Source organism: Leptonychotes weddellii, chromosome 13 (assembly GCF_054177405.1).
Source record: "Leptonychotes weddellii isolate Sample4059 chromosome 13, ASM5417740v2, whole genome shotgun sequence".
NCBI lineage: Eukaryota > Metazoa > Chordata > Mammalia > Carnivora > Phocidae > Leptonychotes > Leptonychotes weddellii.
Genome location: NC_138381.1, coordinates 58,757,961 through 58,776,115, shown reverse-complemented (window position 1 = coordinate 58,776,115; position 18,155 = coordinate 58,757,961). Strand labels below are relative to the sequence as shown.

Genomic DNA, 18,155 nt, shown 5'->3' with positions numbered 1-18,155 from the left:
GCAGGGGGAGTGGGAGAGGGAGAAGCAGGCTTCCTGCCGAGCAGGGAGCCCGATGTGAGACTCGATCCCAGGACCCTGGGATCATGACCTGAGCCGAAGGCAGACGCTTAACGACTGAGCCACCCAGGCGCCCTTTCCTTTTCTTTTTTTTAAGATTTTCTTTATTTATTTGAGAGAGAGAGAGAGAGATAGCAAGAGAGAAGCACAAGCAGGGAGGAGAGGGAGAAGCAGGCTCCCCGCTGAGGAGAGAGCCCCATATGGGGCTCAATCCCAGGACCCTAAGATCATGACCCGAGCCGAAGGCAGCCGCTTAACTGACTGAGCCACCCAGGCGCCCCTACATGGGGGTTTTCTAAGTCATTTATATTATTTCAGTTTTCTGACATTTGATGATCTGTTTATATAAATATTCTATGTGTTCTTGAACATGTATTCAACTGCTTGACTGTTGAGTACTGCATTCTGTACATGTCAATTCATTCAGCTTATTATATTGGTGGCATTCAAATCTTCTATAGCCTCACTGATTTTTTTTCCTGCTTGTTCTATAAGTTTCTGGGAGAAGTATGTTAAAGTCTCCTACCATGTATATTTGTCTACTTCTTCTTTTCATTCTGCCAAGTTTTGCTTTATATGTTTTTAAACTGTTAGTGTACACACATCCAGATTTTTATATCTTCCTGTTGAATTGAGCTTTTTATAATATTAATGTGTTCCTGTTGTCTCTAATAATGTTTTTCTTCTTAAAGTCTACTTTGTCTGAAATTAATATAGTTATACATGTTGGTTAGTGCTCACATGATAGTCATGTGACAAGGATGATTGTCATTTTATCCCTGTGTCTCTTAATATATTTTCTATATGTTCTATACTTTTTTCCCCGCTCTGTACTTAAATTTCAATATTTTGTATTGAATTAATCTTTTTTTTTTTTAATTTGTGTCCAGGGCGCCTGGGTGGCTCAGTAGGTTAAGCATCTACCTTTGGCTCAGGTCATGATCTCAGGGTCCTGGGATCGAGCCCCACATCCGGCTCCCTGTTCAGGAGGGAGTGCGCTTCTCCCTCTGCCTCTGTCGCTCCTCCCCACTCATGCTCTTGCTCTCTTTCTCATACTCTCACTCAAATAAATAAACAAAAATCTCTTAAAAATTTTTGTGTCCAATCTGTTGTTAATGCACTGTTAGCATTGAGCTCCTAATTCCATGTTTTTTTTTTTTAAGATTTTATTTATTTATTTGAGAGAGAGAGAATGAGAGAGAGAGCACATGAGAGGGGGGAGGGTCAGAGGGAGAAGCAGACTCCCTGCCGAGCAGGGAGCCCGATGCGGGACTCGATCCAGGGACTCCAGGACCATGACCTGAGCCGAAGGCAGTCGCTTAACCAACTGAGCCACCCAGGCGCCCTCCTAATTCCATGTTTTATCGTTGCCATTTCTCTGGGGAAATCCTTAATCTTGTCTTTTATATCCTTAAATGTAGTTATTTAAAGTCTGTGGTCTGACAGTTTCATAATCTGGAGGTCCTATGGGGGTCTCTTTCTTCTATTTGTGCTTTCTCTTGGGCTTTGTTTATGTTGTATTACTGCCTTGTTTGCTCGGTTATTTTATTTATTTAATTATTTTTGAAGATTTTATTTATTTATTTGACAGAGAGAGACACAGCGAGAGAGGGAACACAAGCAGGGAGAGTGGGAGAGGGAGAAGCAGGCTTCCCGCCGAGCAGGGAGCCCGATGAGGGGCTTGATCCCAGGACCCTGGGACCATGACCTGAGCCGAAGGCAGATGCTTAACGACTGAGCCCCCCGGGCGCCCCTGGCTCGGTTAGTTTAAAGTTAACCTTTGGAAAGTGTGTTGAAAATTGTTAAAAATAATTGTTAGAAATAATCTGAGGCCCAGGATACCAGCATTCTGGAACTAATTTAATCCCATTTGATTGAAAGTGATGATTTGAAGCTGGGCCACTGGGCTTGTTAGGGCTGGCTTATTTCTCCTTTTACTCCCAGGGTGAGGACCCATTGCCAAGGGCGGTTCACCAGCATGCCCCGGCCCCAGCCACATAAGGATGTCAAAAGCACTACGTGGCCTCTCGGCCACTTCTTTCAGGACTGGCAAACATCTTGAGGGGGAAAGCACCTCCAAATGCCAGGTTCCTCGGTCTCTAGGCCTGCATTTCTTCCCTGCTTGTGATGCCTTTAAGTGGATATTTTCTCTTTATCTGGCTCGTCTAGAGGTCTGTGGGAAATCTGATCCGAATGATTTCATTTCCCATTACAGGGATGTCTGATTTACATTTTGCCAGATAATTTTGTTAAGACGGAAGGGGTAAGGCAGATGCGGGGGACCAAGTAGGAGACCGTTGCAATAACCCAGTGAGAGACGCTGGTGGCTTGGATCTGGGGATGAAAGAAAGTGACCAACCAAGAGTGACTCCAACGTTCATGGCCTGAGCAAAAAGGTGAATGGTTGTGTCCTTTTCTAAGGTAGTGAAGGTAGGAAGGGAGCCATTTGGGGGGGCAGAGTTGGGAAGGAAGTGCAGTTTCGGTCATGTTAAGAGTGAAATGCCTCAAATAAAAACTTAAAGAAACAAACAAACCCAAGCCAATCCAAAAAAAAAAAAAGAAATGCCTCTTAGACACCCAGAGGAGTCATCTTGTGAATGGCTGGGGATGTGTCTGGAGTTTAGGCGAGAGGCCTGAGCTGGAGATAAAACTTGGGGGTCATCAGTGTGGAGGTTGCATTTTAAGCTCTGAGCCTAGATCAGCTCATCTGGGAGAAGATATAGGTGTACAAGGATGGAGGACTGAGTGCGAGGCCCCCAACAGCATGAGGCCAGGGAGGTAGGGGGAAACGAGAGCACGGTGGGTGGTGATGGTGGGAGCATGTCTTCTGGAAGCAGAGTGCAGAGAGCACTTCCAGAGGCAGGGAACAATGGGTCAGACGAGATGAGGCTTTTGTGATGGGAATTCTTTTTTTTAATTATTTTCCAGTTTGTCTTTTGTTTTTGTTGGTGGTGTTTTAATCTTATGAAGCATCTGTGTTTCTCTCTGTCTGGATGTGACCGTCTTTGTTGGGTCATGCTGCTGGCTTCGGCCCGTTTCCTTGTTCCAACATTGCATGTATCCACGCTGTAGCCATGTGTGCCCACGGGTGGGCCCAGAGCAGGGGCATGTGGCTCAGGGGAGGCTGTGAGCCCAGGGTGGAGTGGTCAGGCTGAGGTGCCCGAGCCGAGGGAGGCCCTGTGGGGTCAGAGGTCTTGTGGGGTGCGGGAGGGCCACCAGTTCCACTCCCTCTTTGGGCCTTGGTTTCCCCTTCTGTAACTGGTTTAAATGCTTGCTTCCTTGAAGTGCTGGGGAGGATTCCTGAGTGTGCAGGAAGAGGCAGCTGGGCAGGGCTGTGCCCTGGGAACAGGGTCATTTCCTCGACACAGACCAGTCTGACTAGCACCTTGGAGCTAAAAGGCCCACCCCTTGGTGCCCACAGACAAGTGGGAGACTGAGACCAGAGAATATTCCTGCAGACGCTGGGGCCCCAGGAGGGGCTGGAGAACTCATTAGCCCAAGCCCCTGGTGGCAGAGCAAGATCCTGGGGTCACCTGAAAAGGTCCAGTTTTAAAAGGGTTGGGACCTGTTGTAGCCCCACTGGGATGTGGATTGGGGGCTGCCTAAGCTGGGCTCCTGGACTGCTGGGAGGCACTGGGGGTCTGGCCCAGGCAAATGAGCCAGGGCTGCTGGGAGGGGCTAGGGAATCATGGCGGCAAAAGCCCAGCACAGACTGAGAAGTACCTTCCATAAGGCAAGGGGCAGGGTAAATGGTATTACAATTTGCAATCTGTAGAGGGCTCTGGACCTGTGAGCAGCTGGACTTGAGGGGGCAGCCCAATGTGGTCTCTGACCAGAGTTCGGTGGCAGCAGGTGGTCAGCCACCTGTCACCATTCCCTGGTAAATGCCAGCCAAGCAAGCCCATGTTGGGAGGCTGGGGCTGGGGAGCCAGGCCTCTTATTCTGTGCTGTGTCCCCTAGAGTCATCCTCCAGCAGCATGGCTCACCTGTGGATGCCACCATTGCGGCTCTGGTCTGCACCGGAGTCGTCAACCCTCAGAGCATGGGCCTGGGCGGAGGGGTCATCTTCACCATCTACAATGCAACCACAGGTGAGTTCATACCAGGGACCCCATGGGGAGGACGGGCATGTCCACAAGCACTAAGAGTGAGGTGCTTACAAACATCTTAAGTGTTTGCCGAGCTGTCCTGTGCACCCATGGCCCTTCTTGGGTCCTCTTGGTGCCCCCCACTTCTTCTACCTTGTTTGGGCAAAGCCACCGCAACCTATCTCAAATAGAAGCATTGTCAGGGAGGAAGAAATTCTTCTGCCCTTCAAGGTCCTTCTAGCTGGACTAAGGATTAAATTGACATGAGATAAATTAACAGGACAAAATCGAATTTAATTTCCCATGTATGGGGAATCCACACAGACATGGAAATCCCAAAGACAGACAAAATGAGCTAAGGAGAAGGGGGTAGGGGTCTGGGACTTCAAAGGGAAGGAATGCAATTCACGGGAAGATAAAGAAGAGTAAACTGTTTGCGGGGCCACTGGGCAACAATGGGACACAGAGGACTTTTACCAAAGGCCTTGCAACGTCCCTCCCTGTCGCCCCTTACTAGTTCATATCCTACTGTAGTTATCTATGGTGATGGCTTTCTTCCTGGAGCAGGTCCTCTGTCTAGATTCTTTCAGGCAGCAGTAGGGGGGAGGTAAAAAGCTCTTCTGGATTCTTTTGGGTCTTAATTGCTTTTAACTCAAAAATAATCTTCAAGCCAAAGTGGCCTATCTTTGGGTGGCCCGCTCTTGGCCCCTACAGCACAGAGGCCAGTTCAAAGTACAAAGAGAGAAGCTGAGGCCTAGAGCAGGGCCAGGGCCCTATGAGGGGGGACTATGGTGTGGGGTGAGGACTGGCAGCCCCAGGAATGCCCCTGAGCACTCACATGCCCTGCCCCAACTCTAGGGAAGGTGGAAGTCATCAATGCCAGGGAGACAGTGCCTGCCAACTACATCCCGGGCCTACTGGACCAGTGTGAACGGGCCCAGCCACTGGGCACAGGTGAGGCCCTTGGAGGGGCCACCCTCTCTCATCCCACCAGGCCACTGGGGTGGATCAGAACCCTCCTGCGAAGGGGCTTTGTGGACAGGCTGTGCAGCTATCAAATGGGGATCCCCCAGGGAGGTCCTGACCCGCCGGAGTTGGGGGAGTCTTCCTGGGACAGGGCTGAGTCGGGAGTGGTGATCCAAGCAGAGGGACCAGCCTGGCAAAGGCCTGGAAGGTTCAGTGGAGATGGGGTGTTGGGTGGGGTAGGGGGTCCCGGGGCCTGTTTGTGCTGGGCCCTGATGGAAGGCAGTGGGGAGCCACGGGGCGATGGGGGGGGAGGGTTGAGCAGGGAGGGACCAAGTCAGGTGTGGGCTCCAGAAAGCTCATTCTGGCTGCCATGCCAGGGGGACCAAGTGGGTGGGCGAGTGTGGGGGTGGTGGAGAACCCCTGCGGAAGGCTAGGGGGCTGAGGGCAGGGACATGACACCACTGTGCCTTGCAGGGGCCCAGTGGATTGCAGTGCCGGGGGAGCTCCGTGGCTATGCCGAGGCCCACCGCCGCCACGGCCGCCTGCCCTGGGCACGGCTCTTCTGGCCGACCGTCTCCTTGCTCCGAGGGGACTACCGCATGCCCTCCATCCTCAGTCAGTTCCTGCAGAACGACTTCCTGCGGCCTTCCTTGTACAAGACATCCCTGAGGTGAGCACGTCCCCAAGGCGTCCCCGGGCCCCCGCTCAGCTCCTGGGTTCAGGCTATGGCCTGTCTGCCTGGCTCCCACCCCAGTCCCACCTCAGCCCCTCCTTGAACCGGAGTAGGGTTGACCCTGTGCAGGTGTTGGGGGCCCGAAGGCCAGGAAGGCCAGTACTTTGCTGTCTCGGTTGCCAGCACTTTGAGCGAGGTGGCAGAATAATCAGAGGGGCTCAGGCCAGAAGGGGTTTATATCCAAGTGATGGGACTCCAGGATGTGGATTTGGGCTCCGCCACCACCCTCTTGTCCCGCCCTTCTCCACGCCCCAAGCCCGTGTCAGGCCACTGACCCTGTCTTCCCAGGGGTGTCCCAGGCCCGAGGAGGGAGCGTGCCCTCCCCCAGCCAGGGTGATGAGTGAGGTGAGAGGCTTCAGCCTCCCAATCTTAGAGGAACTGTCTCCCCTGCTGTCTACACCAGCCCCTCAGGACCCCAGACCAGGACTGCCTCCCTGAAGGGTCCCAAGGAACCCACAAGAGCCCCTGCAGGAGTGTGGCTGCCTCCTGGGGCCCCGCTCCACCCTGAGGCTGCCCCCACCTCCCCAGGCAGCTCTTTTTCAACGGCACAGAGCCCCTGAGGGCTCAGGACCCATTCCCCTGGCCCGCACTGGCCGCCACCCTGGAAACCGTGGCCACGGAGGGTGCAGAGGCCTTCTACACAGGGACGCTGGGCCAGACGCTGCTGGAGGACATTGCCAATCAAGGTCAGCTGCGCTGAGGCCCCAGAGCCCCCAGCCCTGCCAGAGAAAGAGTTGGGCTCTGGGTGCTAGGGGTGAGGGCAGGCCCTTCCCCAAGCCCTGCCGGAATGTCAGCTGCTCCCAGGACTTGGGGAGGCCAGGCGTCCAGGCCTGCCCACTGCTGGCCTCAAGGACCCTGTGGTTGGGGCCCTCGAGGAGCAGAGCCCCCCATAAATTAGGGAGCTAGTGGTGGCCATAGGGGGTCACAGTGGGCTCCTGGGCCTGGAGCTGGCCACCCTCACGATCTGTCAGAGTGTGACTGACACTCTCTCACCTTCCTGTCCTCTTCCCACCAACCTGCCCGCCTCTGGCCTCTGTCCACCCATCCCTCGCCTGGCTCTAGGGTCCAGCCCGGACGGCACTGCCCGCAGACCCTCCATCACCCCTAGGGCTCTCAGAGGCTAGTTGGTGTGGGGAGCCCCAGCACGTGACCCGGGATCAGGGGCTGTCACTCTGCCTGTTTTCCCGTCCGTACATGGGGTCTCTTCTGTCTCGCCTCAGGCAGCAGGCTGACCCCGCAGGACCTGGCCTCCTTCCAGCCGGAGGTAGTGGATGCCCTGGAGATGCCCCTGGGGGACTACACCCTGTACTCACCGCCACCACCTGCAGGGGGCGCGATTCTCAGCCTCATCCTCAACGTGCTCAAAGGTAAGACTCCCGGTGCTCCCACCCAGAGTCCTGCCCCACTGGGAGCTCCGGGCCCGGCTGTCGCTTTGGGCCGCCTTCCTTTTCCGGCTCAGCCCCTCCTCGGACACCAAAGATGGGGCTGTGGAAACGGGTCAAGACATTGTGTCCTAGAGCTGGCCTCTGGCGCAGTCCACGCTGGGGCTTCACTGAAGGGTCGGAGGTCGTCCATCCGGCCAGTCCGGCCCCGCAGGTGGGCTCGGAAGGTGGTGAGCGGCCTGGTCAGCGTGTGCATCCAGGGCTGAGGCCTGGCCTGTGGGATGGCGAGGGGGGTTCCCGGCTGTGCCCAGGGTTGGGGCTGCCCGCAGCTAGCCTGTGTCACTTCCCTGTGACTCCCGTGACAGAGTACCACAAACTTGAGGCTTAAAGCAACAGAAATCTATTTTCTCCTAGTTCTGGAGGCCAGGTGTCCAAAATCAAGGTGTCAACTGATCCATGTCTCCTCTGGGGACTCTGGGGGACAATCTGTTCTTTGTCTCATCCAGCTCTTGGTGGCCGCGAGCGCTCCCAGGCTGCAGCTGCATCCCCGTCTCTGCCTCCTGCTCACTCTCACAGCCTCGCCCTCTTCTCTGTGCGTCTGCTTTATAAGATTACATTTAATTGTGTGATTACATTTAGAACCCACCGGGATAATCCAGGATAATCTGCTCTTCTCAAGATCCTTAACTTAATCACACATTTTGCCATATAAGGTAAAATTCACTCTTTCGCCATTTAAGGTAGTATTCACAGGTTCTGGGGATTAGGACACGGACAAGTCTTTTTTGAGGGGGGCCAACATTCCACCCACGACCTGCGCCCGTCCCCTCCCCAGGGTTCAACTTCTCCTCGGAGTCAGTGGCCAGGTCCGAGGGGAGTGTGAACTTGTACCATCACCTTGTGGAGACGCTCAAGTTTGCCGGGGGACAGAGGTGGCGGCTGTGGGACCCCCGCAGCCACCTGGATATCCAGGTGAGGCGGCTTGTGGCCGCTGGAGACCCCCCTTCCCGGCCCCTGGGCTCAGCATGAAGGGAAGGTGAGGCTGTCCCTGGACCCCGAGAGTCTGCCTGGGTGAGGTTGGAGGGGTGTGTATGGAGTTTTAGGACAGGACAGCCTGGCAGGGAGGGTGAGGCGGGTCTGGGGGTAGCCTGGGCTCGAGCGGCACACACTGGGGAGGGCCTCCCAAGGGACCCTCTTCTCTGTGGGCCCCCCCGGCCCCTCACTGACCTGCCACCTGCCCGGCCACCCCAGAACGCCTCCCAGGACCTGCTGGGCGAGGCTTTGGCCCAGCATATCCGCCAGCAGATCGACGCTCGGGGTGACCACCAGCTCAGCCACTATAGCCTGGCCAGGGCCTGGGGCCACAAGACGGGCACGTCGCATGTGTCTGTGTTGGGGGAGGACGGAAGCGCTGTGGCAGCTACCAGCACCATCAACACGCCGTATGTGCCTGCCTGGCCCCGGGCCCTGCCCCTTTGCCCCCTCAGCTGGTTTGTCGAGCCCCCGGTGTCCCCTTGCTTGTGTCCATGGGGCAATACCTTGCTTTTCCCTTTGCTTCTTCCCCGCTGTCGGAGGGGCCATCCACCTCTGGCTTCTCCGGCTGGGAGGCTGCTGATGGGTGGCCCGGAGCCAGGACCTGCTTGGGCATGAGCTTTACCCAGAAGGACACCCTGATGGGGGGCACAGGTGCATCTTTGGGGGCGAGTGGCGGCTCCGGCGTGCTAGCAGGCTGTCGCGAACACGAGGGGCTCGGGCACCCGTGCCGGGCCGGGAGCCCAGACTCCGCCTCTGCCCGCAGCTTTGGAGCAATGCTGTACTCCCCACGCACGGGCGTCCTGCTCAACAACGAGCTTCTGGACTTATGCTGGAGGCGCCCCCCGGGCTCCAAGGTCACCCCCCAACCCGGTGAGCCTGAGGGCCCCACTGGGGAGAAGGGGGAAGGCGGGCAGCCCCTGGGCCAGCCCCAGTGTGCACAGCGGTGAATGGACACACAGACGGAGGGGGGTTCCGGAGGGTGCTGGCTGAAAGTGAGGCCGCAGGTGACACTTGTCCGGCCTCCAGTTCCAGGTGAGCGGCCTCCATCATCCATGGCTCCCTCCATCTTGGTCAACACAGCCCAGGGGTCAAAGCTGGTGATCGGTGGGGCTGGTGGGGAGCTCATCATCTCTGCCGTGGCCCAGGTGAGTCAGGGAGCTCCTGGCTGGAACTTCTGCTCTCCCAGGGCCAGGGATGGGTTGGCGTACGGTGGCCCTGGGAGAGCGGTAGTTCCAGCCAGGAACTGGTGGGTCCACCACCCAGGGCTGGTGACCCCTCCTTCCCCTCCTGTGTTCTCCTTCTCTCCCCCAGGCCATCATAAACAAGCTGTGGCTTGGCTTTGACCTGAGAACTGCCATTGCAGCCCCTATCCTGCATGTCAACAGCAAGGGCCATGTGGAGTACGAGCCCAACTTCAGCCAGGTAAGGCCGCTGTCCCCGCCACCACCGAGACAGATGCCTCAGTGCATGCTGCTCAAAGCCCCCCGTGGGATCTCAGCCCCTGAGTGTCTTAGGCTGGGCGCACTTCCCCTGCTGGGGCCATCGGCAGGTCAGAAGCTCAGTGGGGAAGGCACCAGGCCAGTCTTGTGGCCTCCAAGGCAGAAAACCGGGTGTCGTCCATGCTTCTCCCAGGCCAAGCAGCTCTGCACGTTGGTCTCCGCTCTGTTCTGTTCCCTCTGGGCGCTAGTGTTCCTGGCTGTGGCCTCTCGGACTCTCTCTCATGATGATCTGTTTCCTTGTATGACTTGTGGCTTTTCTGTGTGAAGTTTAGTTGTAAGAGTATTATTCTGTGACAGTCTGCATAGCGATTTCCTTCTGAGGCGTGGGGGTCACATTAGTGCTGGTGCTTACGAACATTTCTTGCTTCCCCCCACACGAGCAGGTCCCCAGAGCTAGATTCCCTCATCCAGACTGCTGCCCAGCAGATAGTCACCTCCCGCAGAGCTCCTCTGGGCGGGCAGACACCCTTTGCTAAGGTCTAATTTAAAAGTCTGGCAGCTTTTGGGGCGCCTGGGTGTCTCAGTTAGTTAAGCACCTGCCTTCGGCTCGGGTCAGGATCCCAGGGTCCTGGGATCGAGTCCCACAACCGGCTCCCTGCTCAGCAAGGAGTCTGCTTCTCCCTCTCCATCCACCTCTCCCCTGCTTATGCTTTCTCTCTCTCTCTCTCTCACTTGCTCTCGCTCAAATAAATAAATAAAATCTTAAAAAAAAAAAAAAAAAAGCCTGGCAGCTTTTGAAGGCTCTGAGCTTCCTGCCTGGGGTCCGTTCAGCCAGCTGGGGTTTAAGGTCCTCAAAGCTGCCTTGTCCATGGTGAGGTGCTCTTGGTGTCAAGGCTTCCTCCCATGGCGCTTAGAGCGCTGAGGACCATAGCGTGAGGAACTTTACTCCAAGGGAGTGTGTAGTCCCTGAGAACCTTGGCCTTGGGGGCTGGAGACTAAGGACTCTCGGAGTCTGAGGCGCTCCCTCCCTATATAGGGTACTCCCCAGGGTGTCCTCAGATCCAGGCCAGAAATGATCTTGCATCTCAAGCTCCCTCTGGCCTGGGTGATGTCCTCCCTGCCATGCTCCCTGGGGCCCGGCTTCTCCACTGGGACTTTTTGTGGGAGGCCACAGACTCCAGGCCCTCCAGACGAGGCTACACCCAGTGCCCTCCCATCCTCACCGCCACTGATGCCCAGTCCTGCCTTCTCAGTCGGGACTCAGATCTCTGCCCGGAGCCCCGTCCCCTGGACAGGTGGAGCTAAGCTGTCTTCACCTGTGTACTGGCCTTCTCTCCCCTCCAGGAGGTGCAGAAGGGGCTCCGGGCCAGGGGCCACAACGAGACCAAGAGTCCCTTTTTCCTGAATGTGGTCCAGGCTGTGTCCCAGGACGGGGTCTGTGTGTATGCCGCAGCAGACCCGAGGAAAGGTGGGGAGGCCTCGGGCTACTGAGGACACTGCCCCTGAGAGCTGCAATCCGGCCCACCATCAGTGTGTGCCCAGGCTGGCCTTGACCGTGGGACCAAGCACTCAGGCAGGATCTGGACCCTTTGGCGGAGGGTCGGCCTGGGGCTACAAGAGGTGGGGACAGCCTGGAAGATGGACAACTGTGGGGGCTGAGCCCTCTCCCAGAGCCCCTTGTGGCCCTGCCCTGACCCCCAAGCCTTCCCTAGGCCTGTCACCCAAGACTGTGGCCTACCCTCCCCCCAGGCTCCACTCCCCATCTGTATACCCTCTAGTCCAAGATTAAAGAGGAGGGTGGATCTCAGCCTGATTTGGGGTCTAGTTGTGGGAAGGCGCCCTTAGAAAGCACACACACGGAGTTCCTAAGTCCTCCACAACACCCCAGCAGGGAGGTGCGGAAACTGAGACCTAGCGACAGGCCGGCCTTGCCCAGGCCACCCCTGCCGGGCCTCCGCAGTATGGCTGTCTGGGGCCTGCCTTTTGGTGGGAAGGCAGGGCTGTGGCCAGGGGCACCTGGCCCTGGCTCTTGCCAGGCCTTAGGACCATCTCTGGATCTTGCGCTCTGTGCCAGGAAAAGGTTGGATGAAATAGGACCCCGCCCCAGTCCCCAGCCCCAACAATTGCCCATGTTCTCACGCTCAGCACTGTTGACATTTTGAGTGAAATAGTCTTGCTGGGAGCTGTCCCGCCATTGCCGTGTGTTGAGCAGCATCTGGCTTCCACTTGCTAGACGTGACAGCTCCGACCACCACCACCACCAGTGGCCAAATCATCCCGAGTTGAGAACGGCTCTCCCGGACCCATTAGCCCCCAGTTGCTGAGATGGCTTTGCCAGTTGCTGGGGGGACTGCCCTCCCTGAGGGTGCCTCGCTGGACTGGCCTGGGGGTCCTGCCCCACACTGGTTCCTGGGAGCATTGGGTGTTACCCCAGCGTCCTGCAGGGGCATACCTCCACCTGGCAGGGTCTGAGGCCTGGTTCCACTGCTGGAGCCATGGCCTCCCACCCTGCTCTTCCTGTTTGGCCAAGCAGGACGGGAGTGGCTGTTATTCCCCTGTGGCTGCTGAGACCAAATACCACGGAGTGCATTCAAACTACAGAAATCTACGCTCTCACAGGCTAGGAGTCTGAAATCAGTATCACCGGGCTAAAAGCAAGGTGTAAGCAGGGCTGAGTTCCCTCTGGGGGCTCTAGGGAGACTCCTTCCTGCCTCTGCCCGTTTCTGGTGGCTGCTGGGGTCCCTTGCTTTGTGGCCACATCACTCCAGCTCCTCCCTCTTGGTCATGTGGCCTTCTCCTTTGCATGTGAAGGCTCCTTCTGCTCTGCACGGGTCTGGGTGGAGAAGGTGCCCCCAAAAAGGGGGTAAGGACACCTGTGGGCATCTAGGTCCCATTCAGATAACCCAGGATACTCTCTTGTTTCAAGATCCTTAACTCAGTGGCAAAGTCACTTCTGCCATATAAGGTAATATTCACAAGTGCTGGGGATTGGGACGGGGACCTGATGTCAACCACACATTGGGAGAGGGGGCTGGATGGGGCAGATCTCTGATCTGAGCTTGCCTGCGCGGGTGTGTGTTGAGGGGTATTCTGACAGACTCCAAGAGAAACGACTGGGGACAGGGGTGGCTGACTTTGAGAAGGGGGACAGGCTTGCCATGGTCACTGTGCTCCATGGTGACCTCAGGGCCACTCACTGCTGCACTCAGGCAGCCTGGAGGTCACAGCTCTCTCAGAGTCTGACTTTGGGAGGGAGTGGGAAGAGGACTTCTGGGAAGGGCAGGTCTAGTTCAAGAGTCAGGGGTGCAGAAAAAGCGGGCTTAGACAAGCAGGAGTGGGAGGGCAGTTTCTGACCTGGTGGGGTGCAGAGTCTGGCCCTGTGCTATCAGGAGCGTCCGTAGTGTGGCCTCCCCCTAGGGGAGGCGCCTTGGCCGCTATCCTGATGACTCTAGCACATCGCTCACTGAACTGCACAGCCAGCGGGGGTGACAGAGCTCCCCTCCACGCTGCTTTTGAGGCTTAACAAAAGTCTCAGGTGCAGCTCTCATGGGCCCAGCGGGTCCCTCCCTGAGGCCGTTACCCCTCATGAGCTGATGGGTCCCCACCCCGGCTCTGTCCCAGGTTTCTGGATCATCAGACCCCACACCCACACACCAACCGGGGCCACAGGCACTTCAGACTCAACACACCAAACTGGAAGCCAGCTCTGAGGCAACCAGAGGCTCTCTGGTGTCCACCTCTCCCACTCTGGGCACCCAGTCCTCTCTCTCCCTCTGCGTGGCTCAGCCCTGGCTCCCTCTCCTTATCCCTCTCCACCTCCTTGCTGCTGCCCCGGCCTCCATCCACTCCCCACTCATGACAATGATGGGCCTTGGAAAACGCATACCTGATCCACGAGGCAGCACGGAGCTCTCCTTGGTTCCTGGTGCCCCTGGAGGAACCCCATTCCTCTCCCTCTCTGCTCATCCCACCCTCAGAGACTTGCCCAGCCCGTGCCCACATCCCACCCAGACCACCAGCAACGCCAGTGATGCCCAGTCAGGGACTCTTACAGCTGGCTCTTTGAACGTCTGGTTACACAGGGGCAATCAGACCCAGGGCTGCAGTATCTTCAAAATCACAGTACAGATCAACCCCTACTGCAGGGGTTTTCAAAGGAAAATTCATTGCCTTAAACAATTGCATTAATAATAAGAATCAAAATGAATAAAGCATCTAAGTGAAAGTTAGTGAAGGAACAGTCAGAGCAATCAGGAAAGCAGGAGGAAAGGCTCAGTAACAACAGCAGAGATTGATAAATCTGAAATCAGAAAAACAGATCTTTGAAAAAAATAGGTTTTCAACAGCTTACAGTACAAATGAAGAAATGACAACGGGGAAATGAGTTAAGATGTAGAGGAAGTTAAAAGATCATTCATCCAAATAAATTTGGCTAGTTCAATAAAATAAATTACTTTTTAAGACAATGTAAGTAGGGTTGCAATATGTGAGACTTACACTGAAAATATTGTTGTTTATCTGAAATTCAGATTTAATTGGGCATCCTATATTTTTGGTTGCTAAATCTGGCAACCTTAAATATAAATGACAGATCCAAGAAAGGGCAAAGATCTAGATGTGACAACAATCATCAGAAAAAATTAAGAACATTGCAGGAACACTAGCTTACCTCAAACACCTTTCTAGAAAGTTCCTCAGGTGAAGTGTGTCCTGCCAGCTAAGCCCCAACAGTGAGGAGCAAGAAGGAAAATGTCCACACTCACTTTATGAAGCCAGCAAAAGACTGACCCCAAACCTGCCAAAGCAAACCACGGACCGGTCGTGTTTATGAAACTCAACGCGAAGTTCCTAAAAACTATTAGCAAGGAGATTCTAGCAACGCATGAAAACATGACATGTCCCACCTCCCCCAGTGGGGTGGACACCAGCGCTGCAAGGAAGGTCTTCTCTCGGTGTGTCCATGAGCGTGACTCTTACCTCTTATTTTTCACCCTGAGGAGAAAAGGTTTATCTCCACAGAGAATGAAGGAGCATTTGAGAAAATTCAATAACACCCATTCTTTTTTTTTTTTTTTTAAGATTTTATTTATTTATTTGAGAGAGAGAACATGAACGGGGGAGGGGGAAGAGGGAGAAGCAGGCTTCCCTGCCGAGCAGGGAGCCTGGGGTCATGACCTGAGCCAAAGGAAGGCAGAGGCTTAATGACTGAGCCCTCCAGGCGCCCCTCAACACCCATTCTTGATAAAAACGGACAAAAAAGAAAGAAAGAAACCCACCAAAAAACCACTGAATAGAAGGGGAATGAATGGATACTCCTTTAATATGAATATATGCCCCAAGGCGACAATAGCAACCTCTCTGGGCATTGACTGTGGGCTGGGTACTAGTCTATTGCTTTACGTGTATTAACTCAATTCATATAATTCTCCTTAATGAAGTGGAGCTATGATTATCCCAGTTTTACAGACGAGGATCCTGAAGTCACAATGGACCAAGGGTCATGCAGAATAAATGCCAGAAGTGAACGCCTGATACACTGATGGAGAAAATGAATCTTGAACCCTACCTCACACCGAATATAAAAATAATTTAAGATGATCTTAGGAGAGGCGCCTGGGGAGCTCAGTTGGTTAAGCCTCTGCCTTTGGCTCAGGTCATGATCTCAGGATCCTGGGATCAAGCCCCTGGTCAGGATTCCTGCTCAGCAGGGAGTCCACTTCTCCCTCTCCCCACCATCCCCCCTCATGCTCTCTTGCTCTCTCAAATAAATAAAAAAAAAATTTTTAAATCAATAAACAAATCCATCCAAATTTGTTTTAAAACAAATTATAAACATACAGTTGTTAAAGCATATGAATAAACCTAAGAAATCATGGGGCACCTGGGTGGCTCAGTTGCTAAGCATCTGGCTCAGGTCATGATCCCGGGGTCCTGGGATGGAACCCCACATCGGGCTCCTTGCTCGGCAGGAAGCCTGCTTCTGCCTTTCCCACTCCCCCTGCTTGTGTTCCCTCTCTCACTGTGTCTCTCTCTGTCAGATAAATAAAATCTTAAAAAACAAAACAAAACAAAGTTTTGGGCAGCCACCTAGGAAAATAATGAAGTGGGATCCCTACCTCTTTATTTACACCAAAATAAATTCCAGTTGGGTCAAGATGGAAGTGTTAAAAGTGAAACCATATAGATCTATTAAAAAAAACAAACCAAAACAAAACCTCGCAAGGAAGTTTTATTTATATTTTTAGAGTGGGGAAAGCCTTTTCAGGCATGACATAAAAACAGGAAGTAAAAGAAAAAAAAACACATATATTTGAACACATAAAAAGTAAAAATTTTGATGTGGAAAACTTCTTTAAAGACTGACAAACATTTGCAACAGTGTGGCTGGAACTAGAGTGTAGTATGCGAATCGAAATCAGTCAGAGGAAGACAAATACCATATGATTTCACTCATATGTGGAATTTAAGAAACGAGACAAACAAGCAAAGAAAACAAGAGAGGAACCAAAAAACAGACTCTTAACTATAGAGAACAAAGTGGTAGTAACCAGAGGAGAGGTGGGGGGGGGAGGGGAGATGGGTAAACTAGGTGATGGGAATTAAAAAGTACATTTACCATGATGAGCACTGAGTAATGTACAGAATTGTTGAGTCATGATATTGTACGTCTGAAACTAATATAATAGTGTATGTTAGTTATGCTGGAATTAAAGAAAAATCTTAAAAATAAATCGTAAAGGCCAATGAAAAATTTGGGGAAAATACTTTCAGTACATAATATGATATGGAGTTGGTCTCTTTAATATTTAAATACTTAAGGGCGCCTGGGTGGCTCTCATTAAGCATCTGTCTTCGGCTCAGGTCATGATCCCAGGGTCCTGGAATCGAGCCCCGCATCTGCATCCGGCTCCCTGCTCAGCGGGGAGCCTGATTCTCCCTCTCACACTCCCCCTGCTAGTGTTCCCTCTCTCACTGTCTCTCTCTCTGTCAAATAAATAAATAAATACTTAAATATTTAATGTAAAAGACCAAGTATCCATTAGAAAGACGCACAGGGATATGACTCAATTTAGACCACAGAAAGAGAGCTACAAATGAGCTGCTTTAACATTGAAAAAGTTGCTCAACCTCCCTCATAAATAAGCGTCGCCAATAAAAACAACAGTGAGACCCCCGCAGGGACAAAGTAAACAACTCCAGGCGCAGAAGTCTTCCTCTGTGAATTCTTCCAAACACTGATGGAAGGAAAAACACCAGTCTTAAACAAACTCTTCCAGAGAACAGAAAAGAGGAAAGAAACATTGCCCAATGCTTTAAATGAGGACAGCATCATCCTGAGAACAAAACCTGAACAAAGAAATTTCAAAAATGAAAAGTAGAGAGCGATTTCATTCATGGACAGAAATGCAAAACTCCTAAATGAAAGATGAACAAGCCAAATCATCCCCGATTGGGGTTTATTCTGGGAGTGCAAGATTGGTTGCACACGAGAAAGTCAAGCCATGTAATTCATTGTGCTAAACACACTAACAGAATAAAGGGAAAAAGAGAGAGAGAGAGAATCGACCATCTCGATATATGCAGAAGAGCGTTTGATTAAAGTTCCCAACTTGCATTCACAATAAGAACCTTCAGTAACTATAAATGGAAAGAAACTTTCCTAATCTGATAAATTGCAGCTGCAGAACCTTTACAGAAAACGTCATACTTCGTGGTAAAACATAAAAAGCCTTCCTTCTGAGATTGAGACCAATTCCTTTTGAGACCAAGATAAGCATGGCCGGCTGTTATAATTTCCTTTCATTAGTGGAAAGGAAGTTTTCACTAACATAATAAAGTGAGGGAAAAAAATAAAAGACACAAGGATTGGGAAGGAGAACATAAAACTATAGCTACTTTACAGATAAACTGTTAGAAATAGGTGAATTTTACACAATCGCAGGGATCAAGGAAAATACACAAAAACCAATAATATTTCTACATATAGCCACAAACAGAAAACATCTTTTGGAATTGAAATCATAAAAGCATAAAAAAAAATCAAAGTTAGTAAAACTAACATGGGTACGCGAGATCTCTACAATGAACATTATAAAATATAATTCGGAGAATTTTAAAAAGACCTAAATAAATGGAGTCTTATACTATACTCATGAACTAGGAGGCTTAGTTTTGTGAAGATGCTCATTCTCCCCACATTCATCCAGAGGGTCAGGCAACCTTAATAAAAATCCTAAAAGATTTTTTTGTGGAAATTGGCAAGCTGCTTCTAAAATTCATATGGAAACACCAAGAACCAAGACCAGCCCAAGCAATTTTGAAGAATAACATAAATGGAGGACTCACACTACCAGGTATCAAGAACAAGCTATGTAATTAAATAATTAGATAATTGATAAGTAAGGCAATTTGGTATTGGAGCAAATATAAACTAGGCAATAGGACAGAACAGACT

General features: G+C 52.5%; 1 protein-coding gene across 2 annotated transcripts in view; it reads left to right on the top strand.

Moving 5' to 3' along the window:
• Nucleotides 1–16,438, top strand: part of GGT5 (gamma-glutamyltransferase 5) — a 28,218-nt gene extending 11,780 nt beyond the window's left edge. Inside the window, exons 2-12 of one of the 2 annotated variants that reach the window (XM_081801721.1) lie at nucleotides 4,018–4,148; nucleotides 5,004–5,099; nucleotides 5,586–5,781; nucleotides 6,373–6,530; nucleotides 7,065–7,211; nucleotides 8,062–8,198; nucleotides 8,478–8,668; nucleotides 9,025–9,131; nucleotides 9,288–9,406; nucleotides 9,573–9,683; nucleotides 15,167–16,438. In XM_081801721.1, coding sequence (XP_081657847.1) covers nucleotides 4,018–4,148; nucleotides 5,004–5,099; nucleotides 5,586–5,781; nucleotides 6,373–6,530; nucleotides 7,065–7,211; nucleotides 8,062–8,198; nucleotides 8,478–8,668; nucleotides 9,025–9,131; nucleotides 9,288–9,406; nucleotides 9,573–9,683; nucleotides 15,167–15,211 — 1,438 coding nt within the window. In that variant the 3' untranslated portion in view covers nucleotides 15,212–16,438. Of the gene's footprint in view, nucleotides 1–4,017; nucleotides 4,149–5,003; nucleotides 5,100–5,585; nucleotides 5,782–6,372; nucleotides 6,531–7,064; nucleotides 7,212–8,061; nucleotides 8,199–8,477; nucleotides 8,669–9,024; nucleotides 9,132–9,287; nucleotides 9,407–9,572; nucleotides 9,684–11,044; nucleotides 11,508–15,166 lie in introns of those variants that run through there. The other variant, XM_031016731.2, reaches the window with a different exon arrangement.
• The last annotated feature ends 1,717 nt before the right edge of the window (nucleotides 16,439–18,155 follow it).